We start from the raw sequence: 10,270 nt of genomic DNA, 5'->3' as shown, positions 1-10,270 counted from the left end.
CCCAAAAAGTGTAGGTGGAAAAATTATTTACCAAAATGGGTGATTTGAAAAATAATTACCAAAATAGATGTTTTGCAATGACTTTTTTCCCAAATTGGTGAGGGTGGAAAAAATATTTACCAAAATGGGTGATTTTTTAAAAAATTATTAAAATGAGTGTTATTTCTTATTTCTTTATTATTAACTAAATTCTATTATATTTTTTTCTTTTTTTTCAATTAACCTAATATGTTTTTAATTTATTATGTCCAAAAGAATTACTCTTTATATTGTATTTACTTTTTAACCGACCAAAATATAATTCTTTTTTCATAATATTTTTTCTTTTATTTCATGTTACATTTATGTAAGCTAAATCATTCTAATTTTAGAGATGTAAATGATCACTAAAGTAGCACGTTCATGTTCATTTATTTAACTTTAATCGAACAAACAATCAAACACAAACATGGTTTTCTTTTTTGTAAACGAGACACGTGTTCATGTTTACATTAACTGAATGAAATAAATGTTGTTCGTGGCTATTAAAAAATAAGTTGATAATAAAAAATAATAATAAGTATCGAGTTGGCCAATAAAATTACGAACCAATCAATCTACGTAAATATTTTGCCCACTTATTGTTAATAAAATTTATGTAATTTTAGGAAATACTATATTATGGGTTTTTATTTGAATTGGTAATAAACTACACAAACAATAGTAAATGAAAAATTAATTTAAAAAAAATAAATTAAAACAGTAGATGAGAGGTATTAGCACTCAGTTTCTTTTAACATGGGTTTCGTTATAAAAAAAGAAAAAACATATATATATATATATATATAATAATTAATAAGTTAGTTAAAAAAATTATATAATGAGTTAGATGGAAGAAAAGAATATAAATGTGATAGGTTTATTAAATAAAAATAGAAGAATTATAATATATTAGTTAAAAAATAAAGAAATATAGAAAAACCCCCACTTTGGTAATTATTTTTTAAATTACCCATTTTGGTAAATAACTTTTCCACCAACACCCTTTTGGGAAAAAACTCCAAAATCATTTGTAGTGTAATTATGATATTCTACAAAATTACTCTACAAGATCAAAATTACCCTAAAAGATCATTTTACAAAATTACCCTGCAAGATCATTTGTAGAATAATTTTGATAATTACTCTACGATTAAAATATTTACGAAAATGTCACCGTGTTTTTTTAGAAAAATCTTCGGTTCGTATATTTTGTATGTTAAAGGTATCTGTTCCTAATAGTTTCTAAGCCTTATTCCACCCTTAAACTGTTACTAAACTATAATGCCATGAGGTATGTTCATTTATATTAATATTAATGTACAACTTGTTATTTTTTTAATTTCAAAAGAGATAAATAAATATTGCATTTCAACTATCTTTATTATATTTATTAAACTTTTAAGATAAAAAATGAATGATTTATTTTGTTATTCTTTCTTGTAAAACATGTATTATGACCAGAACACTCCTATAATCAAGATATTAATCTGAACCCTTAGATTGGAATAATGTAAAATTAAGATTCCAAGTAATCACAAATATAAATAATTAAAGGCCTTTTATAAATATATTTTATAATTATCACATTGAAATAACACCTGATATAAAAAAAAATGAAATTATAAATATACCAAAAAGTTATACACATAGGGTAGTGAGGGAGGACTGAGGAGGGAAGGGGTGGTGGCAAAACATAAACAAAAGGTCTCTAGTCTCTTGCAGAGAGTAGTAGTAGTATTAGATAAGAAAGGAATAGGAAAGGTCTTGTCACAAGACAACACACATTCATTCACAACCCCTCAGAATATAATGCAAGTACACCGTACCAAAAAATCCCAAACTTTTTGTTTGATAGATCGCTTAAATCTTATTAATTAATTAAATAGAACAAAAATAAAACTAGAATATTCAAGAATCCAAAATGTTGATACCAAAAAATATAACAAGATTTTCTTTTGCTATTGTCTTAATTTTATTAAGTTAAACTATGTAAGATTTTTTATTACCACAATAATCATATACCGAGCTAAAAACATATCGCATAATGATATATTCTATATCCTGGTAATCGCAATGTAATATATAGTAAATATTAGAGAGCCTTAATTTATTATGTTAGAATATTATTATTTTTTTATTAGTTTACATTTCTAAATTTAAACTTTAATAGAGTTTTTATATAACTCCTAAATTCTATTAATTCTTTTTATAGATAACTTACGTTTATATCTGTAGCGGCGCAGCATAGTGGGGTTAGGATTTGGTACTAGGTACCTAGTTTAGATAAGAGATGAGCTTGGTACCGTACCGGTATCAAACCGGCAGTATTAAAAATGTAAAAAGTGGGTACAACTACCGAAAGTTGTAGGTACAATACCGGTATTCGAAGGTAAATCAACCCAAAATACCGTGCTATACCGAATTGAAAGTATGAATCTCGAAAAAACACAAAAAGTGGGTACCGAACTAGTGTCGAAAATTGACTCGGTACGGTGATGTACGACACGGATACCTAGTACCAAATCCTAATCCCTAGTTTAGATTGAATTGATTTTAATTTAGAAAATAGTAATCGTCTAGAACGCTTTGGTTTTAGTTTTATTTACTTTAATTTTTTTATTTATTTACTGATATTTGTGTAAAAACATCTATATTTAGAATAAATTACAAACTTATTCCACACTAATAACAAAGAAAATTAGATGCCCTAAGACTCCAAGAGTACAACAATGTGGATGAGACTCACCACTCATGCAAGTGCAAAGATTAGATGAATCTTGCGTTTAAAAAGTTATTGTTAAAAAAAGTTTTATGTGTAGAAGATTATTGTTAAAAAAGTGTAACTGTATATATGGATTCCCTTTTTTATAGTTCAAGTTAAAAGAACGTCTATGGTTAACTAGTTTAATATTCATTTACTAATAAAAATAATACCTAGCAACTTGATGAAAACAAAAGAGTCAATGACTTCAATTTAAATAAACCTTTGTGATTACGGTCTTTTTAATTATTTTTGCTTTTTTTTTAAAATATCTTATGCACAATTAACAAACTTTTCTACCTTAATTAAGAAAAATAATATCATGTAAAAAATAGTTATCATTTTCATAAAATGATTATAAACTTTTGGTGGATTTAATCTTAATGCTGCTATATATTTATATTTATATATATTAATTATTATTTATTTCAAGAAAATAGTTATTAAAGAAGGAAATTAGGGTAGCATCAAATAGAAGTCCTAGGCTCACTTTCTCCGCGTTTCCTAAGGCTCGGCTCATGGGGGGCTTTCTCTGATGACACCATCTTTAGATGCTACTTCAAAACCTGTTTTTTACCCTTAAAAACAGATGACATGAAAACCTAAAGATTGCCTTTTAAATTATTTAATTTTCCCCCTTAAATTATTCAATTTTCCCTCTCTTACATATTTATTTATACCTACTTTTATTCCACCCAATACTTTCAAGTTTATTTTGAAAATATCAAGTCCCATATTATTTCCTTCCTTTGTTATTTTTTTAACATTCAAATACCATCTAGTCGATCCGTATTTAAAGAATTCAAACTCGTATTACATTTGTGAGAGAAAGTCACCGATACCACTAGATTACAATGCTATGTACTCCTTTCTTACCTAAAATAAATAAAAATTTCATCTCCCCATCTTGCCAAACCTAAAAGAAAGGGTCCCCATTTTTTCTTTATTTAATTGGGAAAAAGTAACCTTTCTTTTTCTTGAAAATACCTAGAAAACCATTAAATATGTTCTGATATTCACCAAGAAATATTGCAATCTTTTCTTGAAAACCCTAAAAAAGCCCACTACTTGTCTTACCTTTAAGATTTATACTTTTTTTTTTCTTGCAAACCCTAAATGGCCCTATTATAAATTATCATCTTTTATTCACCAAGAAAGATTTCAACTTTCTTTTTTCTTGAAAACCCTAAAACCCCATTAATTATCTTCCTTCATTCACAACAACACATACACTTGAAAGCACACAAAGTAGGCTGACAGTACAGTGAACAGGCAGCTAGACATTTTGTAAGATTATTAGTCTCTTCTGTTTCTTGAGTTTAGGGGAAAAAGTAGGATTCATGGTGAGCAGATCAGATCACTCATCAAAACCCTTTTGTAACTTTCCTTTTTGTCTTTTTGGTCAATAAGCTAAAGGATCTGAGGTCCTCCTTTCTTTACAATTCATCTCTTACTTCACACTGTTTCACTTTAAAGGGGAAAAACTAGAGAGAGAAAGAGAGAGAGAGAGAGAGAGAGAGGGGGTTTGACCGAAGAGATCGAGGTCATCATCATATCTTTCCTTCCTCCTTTGCTACTAACCCCAAGAAGAGTATAGAATTCAGGTTAAAATCTACTTTTACTTTGTTATAAAATGATGGTTTACTTCAAAAATTTGTAAAAAAACCCTTTTTTTGTTATACATTTATATAAAGAAAATTACATAACAATCTAGTCGAATTTTAGAGTTCACTAGACTTATAAAATGTTTCTGATTTGTTATACAACTTTACTTTGATACACTTAGCTAGTTTTTAATCTCTTGTGTAGTCATATCTGATGTATATATTTATTATTTTTTAGTGCAAAAAAGTCATCAATAATTGTTATCCCAAGAAGCATTACAAATCTAAGCCCTCAAAACCCTCGCCTTGAAAGCACAACTTCTCTTCCTGTCACGAGATCCAATCTTCTTAGCTTCTCTTCATTTCTAGTTCCAAATCACACTCTCCATACTTTATACCAATACAGTCTTTTTTCCCTCTTTTCCCCAGTTTTTTCTCTATAATAACTTAAAAAAAACCATCAAGATCTACATATTATTCATTGGTGAAGCAAAAGAATTCAGAGAAAACTTCAAGAAATCTTTGGTATTTTAAAATAGACCAGATCTAGCTTCTGCAATCTACTTGATCATGAGTGTTTGAATCAAGAATTCATTTGTTTCTTTATTTATATTTTCAAACAATCTATACAATAGTATATTAATCAAGATTTTTCTTTTAAATTCTATTTATTTTTTTGTGTTATGATCGTAAACTTTTGTTTTTGATTCCAGTGTTTGTCAACTGGTGTTGCAGAAATTGTTAGTAAAGAATCTTGGTGCAAGAACATTTAAGAAACAAATGGCGTCATCTTCAAATTCACCATGTGCAGCCTGCAAATTCTTGAGGAGAAAATGCCAACCAGAATGTGTTTTTGCACCTTATTTTCCACCAGATCAGCCTCAAAAATTCGCAAATGTTCACAAAGTGTTTGGAGCCAGCAATGTTACAAAGCTATTGAATGAACTCCACCCTCACCAACGCGAAGACGCCGTGAACTCGCTTGCTTACGAGGCGGATATGCGTCTTCGGGATCCGGTTTACGGTTGCGTTGGTGTTATCTCACTCCTCCAACACCAACTCCGGCAGCTTCAGATGGATCTTACGTACGCAAAATCCGAACTTTCCAAGTACCAAAACCATAACTTGAGTGGCACTACCGCTCAAGGACTTATTGCTGCGGCAGCTGCTGCAGCAACCCACCACCAAACCCTAGGAAACAACTTGATTTCCTGTTGTGGTGGTGGGGTCTCTCGAGACCATCTGTACCACCACCACCCACAGTATTTCCCCTCTAGGGATCAACATACATCCGTCATCCGGGCGTTTGATGTGAACAACAATTACGACACCTCCGCCGGTGTTCTTGCTATGAATATATCCGGCGGTGGTATCGGCCAACACCCGCAATTCCAGACTCCACGTGGCGCTGGAAACGATGATCTTCCAACGACAATTGATCCTTCTTAATTAGGGTTTCAAAGGTAATAATAATAATTATCATTATATGAAGTGTTTCTAATATCATTAATATTGTTCATTGTAATGATACTACATGTTGCTCGATGCTATCATAATTTTATTTATACTGGAAACTTTATAATTAATCATACCATATATCAGTTTTGTTGTGCTTATTTGATCTTTGTTGATATTATTATTGCTTCAAAATGGTGGATGATGATGATCAGGAGATGGGGCATGTACAGTAGCTTGTTTTATTCTTTTTAGTTGTATTTCACTTCACTTCACATAACTTCAAACTTCTTTAGTAGGAATGCTGTATTTTTTTTTTGTTTGGTTTCGCCAATACCAACTACCATATTTGTGTGATGAAAACTAGGTGTAATGATTACACCTAAGGCCTATTTCTGGTTTTACAGGAATTGAATAGGAAGGTGGTCAAATATATATTAATACTCGTATTAACTTTGACTATTTATTCAATGTTAGTAACAGAGCTTTTATTTAATTAATTTATTTAAAACGTGACATGATATTTGGAGTGTTATCGTGATTCATTGCAAATAATCTAGGTCGTAGTTTATAAGAAAGTAAATCTTGATATTAAAGCAGATATCATTATAACCTAATGGTATTTTTGGGTGAGATAAGTCTTAGTGACCATTAGGTTATGTGTTCGATACCCATAAGTGGGTTTTCCCACGATAATACTTTAGTGATCCGTCAGTGATCCAAATTTGTGGTTAAAAAAAAACCAATGGGGTGGTGGTCCATTGGCAAAGGCAAAGCCTTTATACACCATAAGAGGGGGAGGTCTTGGGCAGTGACAGATCTAGAAAATCCGCATAGGGGTAACATTTCAAACAAAATGGGGTAACGAAATCGAAAAAAGGGGGCAAATTTTTTCAAAATTTACACTATCGTCAGAGCATCACTGGAGCGTCAAAGGGCAACAGAGGTTATCCCTTGTAACACTATAGGTCCGCCCATAGTCTTAGGTTCAAGTCTCACATACGACTGGAATAAAGAAATTTGTTGTTCAAATGCAAGCTATACAGATAGTGATTTCGTTCAAACGAAAACAACTCAAAATTTGTTATCGATCTCTTAGGAACAATTTTCCAGTAATGTTATCATATTGTAATATAAGGTTGGTTGCTTTTTTTTTTTTTTCAAAGTTAACAACTTAAATTGTTTATGCATGCAGAAATGATCGTATTGCATTTCTCTTCACACCTGTCTAAACTATTCACATATTCAAGTCCTTCATCGAAATGGAAGATAACTAATAAAAAGATATTAAATCAAAATCGGATCGATTTATCTTCTTCCCACATCTAAACTAATTAACATAGAAATTAGGTCGAAACGAGACAAGAACAGATATCCAACGATCGAATCCAGAACCAAACTCTCAAAATTCACTACTAGAAAATCTGAAATTTCTTACACTAGTTTTCCTAGGAAATACGTCATAAAACTGGCTTTTCTACGCATTTGTGACAAACACTTCATGTAGGAAAACAGCTAGTAGGAAACCTGTTTTCAACGCATTTCCTACGCAAATTCCTACACATTTTCTACGAAACTAGTACATCGCAAATTGCTACGAATCTCCTACAATATATTTAATTATTATCTTTCAGCATTTATTTTTTTTGCTACACATTTCCGACCAAAATAAAAAAACAAAAAAATTAACAAATTTTAATACAACATTATTTGTGACCCACTTCCTACAAAAAGATTAGAAGTGTTGTTACAAATTTCCTAGGAAACTGAATATTTTTTGTGACCCACTTCCTACAAAAAGATTAGAAGTGTTGTTACAAATTTCATAGGAAACTGAGTATTTTTTGTGACCCACTTCCTACAAATAAATTAGAAGTGTCGTTACAAATTTCCTAGGAAACTGAGTATTTTTTGTGACCCACTTCCTACAAATAAACTAGAAGTGTTGTTACAAATTTCCCAGGAAACTGAGTATTTTTTGTGAACCACTTCCTACAAATAAATTAGAAGTGTTGTTACAAATTTCCGAGGAAACTGAGTTTTTTTGTGACCCACTTCCTACAAATAAATTAGAAGTTTTGTTACAAATTTCCGAGGAAACTGAGTATTTTTTGTGACCCATTTTCTACAAATAAATTAGAAGTGTTGTTACAAATTTCCGAGGAAACTGAGTATTTTTTGTGACCCATTTCCAACAAATAAATAAGGAATGTTGTTACAAATTTCTGAGGAAACTGAGTATGTTTTGTGACAAATTTCTGACAGAAAAAAGGTCTACTATTTTTGACCGTTTTCCGACAAAAGCTATTTATGTTGTGACACATTTCCAACCACTAAATTTATTAAATTAAAAAAAAACTGCAAAAAAATAAATAATATTTCTGCATATTTCTAGCAAAAAATTTCAGAAATAATCTGCAATACCAAAACCTGTTTTACAAAATTCACCGAAGTTAGAATGACATAAATTCAAAAATCATGCGTTACAACGCAAGTTCCAATATGTTTAAACCGTAAGCTAATACAATTCAGCGTAATTCCAAAAAGATATAAAAAACTACAACTAATTAGAGGGAGGACGCCAGTTCTTCATAAACTCTTGAAGTTGTTTTTGAAGTTCTTCCCTTGCTTTCCTTTCGTCATCAAGACGAGTTGCAAGTATATTCCTTTCTTCTTCAAGACGAGATACAATTAGATTCCTTTCTTCTTCAACCCTAGCTTCAACCCTAGCTTCAAAATCAACCATTCGGGTTCGCATAACTTGAGCCTAAAAAGTTGTTAAAATATATATAGTTATAGTTAGTAAATATATTATATAAAGAAATGTTTTGAGGCAAAAGATAAGGTGTTTATTAGTTTAATTTCCAAAGATAATAATGCATGCATACATTCTATATACATACATACTAGGGTATTCACGGTTTGGTAAAACCGCGAACCAAACTGTTAGATCTTGCAAAACACAACCATCCCAATGGGTCGTCTGCTTAGTGAGATCTTAGCATGTGAAAGTTGAACTATCAAATGGTTGGGTCGGCTTAGTGACAAGAACCAATATTTTTAACATTTAGTAATGCCAAATGGTAATAAAGATACCTCTTCTTGAGACCGTTGGTACTCTGCTTGCGATGGTGCAGACCCAGCAAAAGAAGATGTCCCGGTCACCAAGTAATTTAGATCCGAAGATCCTATCCCGTATACACGACGCGTGCGACCTTCTCCAATCACACGTGCCCACACCGCAGGGTCATCTGGATACTCACTGAAGTTCGGCCTGTAAACATTTTCCATCGCACTCAAATAATCCCCCTACAATTTATCAAAACAACGTGATTGTAACTGCAATCGATACGGAAATTATATAAAAATAATACGATCATTTACATATTTTCCCCTACTAAGATCATTTATTACATAAGGGAATATATGTAAAACTCCCAAAATAATAAGAGTTAACTATAACAGCAAAATAATACTCAAATAATAAAGATAACTTACATATACTTTTTCGGCTCGTTTCGTACAAAACTTCAATTCCTTCAAGTTATATATGTCAATCTCCCCGTCCCATAATTTTTGTTTGCATTCTTTAGTGAGGTGGGTTTCCAGAAATATTTGTTTAAAATTGGGTTCCTCGTTCATTTTCCTTTTCTACATAAAATAGAGTGCAGTTAATGTTAAATGTTGAAGTAAAACCAATTACTTAAGATTACAAGTATGATTAGCTTACCATTCGGGCACGACGCTCAGCATATCCCATTGATCCACCCGTGTGTCGCGATGACTTCCACTCCCACTCGTATCACCGCTTTTGCGGTTTCTTGACCCACTAATGGACTTGTTAATCCAACCAGTTGTGTTCCAACGCTATAAAGAGTGTGTATGTATATGTGTGTATCATATGTTAAAGGCAATAATGATAAGAAAAAAAAGGGTACTAACTCGCTTACCCTACACAATTCACGCCATACTTCAAGAGACATTGAATGAGGCGGATAATCACGAATTATGTCAAATTGTATATAATTTTTTGGATCCATATCTGGTCGAACGACTAAACAAGTTCGGGTCAGTTTCAGGTTGAACCCGCCAACCCGTTTAGCTAAACGGGTCAGGTTCGGGTCAACCAGATCGGGTTAGCGGGTTGACCCGTTTAACCCATTTCTATAATATTTTTTTTAACAATATATTTTATGTTATAAATTAAATTTGGTGTGTATTTTATGTTATACTTATAACTTAAAACTAGAAATTAACATAAGATTTTATGATTTTTATGTAATTTTATTATCTAATTTGTGTTTTTTTTCTTGTAGATGTTAGTTTTAATATATAATTTGCTGAAAAATAAAAAAATCGGGTTGAACGGGTTGGGTTTGGGTTAGCCTGCGAATATTCGGGTCACGTTCGGGTTCCCCACACATCGGGT

At 31.4% G+C, this 10,270-nt stretch overlaps 2 protein-coding genes across 7 annotated transcripts; one reads left to right on the top strand and one right to left on the bottom strand.

The window, feature by feature from the left end:
- The first annotated feature begins 3,477 nt into the window (after positions 1–3,477).
- On the top strand, positions 3,478–5,999 carry LOC110941008 (protein ASYMMETRIC LEAVES 2). Of its 6 annotated transcripts, none has more exons than XM_035990109.1 (2): positions 3,478–4,069; positions 5,122–5,999. In XM_035990109.1, the coding sequence occupies exon 2, from the start codon at positions 5,167–5,169 to the stop codon at positions 5,833–5,835; it is 669 nt and encodes a 222-aa protein (XP_035846002.1). In that variant the 5' UTR covers positions 3,478–4,069; positions 5,122–5,166; the 3' UTR covers positions 5,836–5,999. The 6 variants fall into 6 exon arrangements, with proteins under 6 accessions (XP_035846002.1, XP_035846001.1, XP_022038298.1 ...); XM_035990108.1 differs by having other exon boundaries at positions 3,479–4,069; positions 5,100–5,999; XM_022182606.2 differs by having other exon boundaries at positions 3,479–4,386; positions 5,100–5,999.
- A 2,405-nt stretch (positions 6,000–8,404) lies between these two features.
- Positions 8,405–9,624, bottom strand: LOC110943441. The gene is made up of 4 exons (XM_022185190.1): positions 9,572–9,624; positions 9,340–9,492; positions 8,938–9,150; positions 8,405–8,608 (listed from the first exon to the last, which is right to left on the bottom strand). Exons 1-4 carry the CDS (start codon positions 9,599–9,601, stop codon positions 8,405–8,407), a joined length of 600 nt encoding a protein of 199 aa, XP_022040882.1. The 5' UTR covers positions 9,602–9,624.
- Between the last annotated feature and the right edge of the window lie 646 nt (positions 9,625–10,270).

Source organism: Helianthus annuus, chromosome 5 (genome assembly GCF_002127325.2).
Source record: "Helianthus annuus cultivar XRQ/B chromosome 5, HanXRQr2.0-SUNRISE, whole genome shotgun sequence".
NCBI classification, from domain to species: domain Eukaryota; kingdom Viridiplantae; phylum Streptophyta; class Magnoliopsida; order Asterales; family Asteraceae; genus Helianthus; species Helianthus annuus.
Note: the sequence above shows the minus strand (reverse complement) of the source record. Positions and strands in the feature narration are given on the sequence as shown.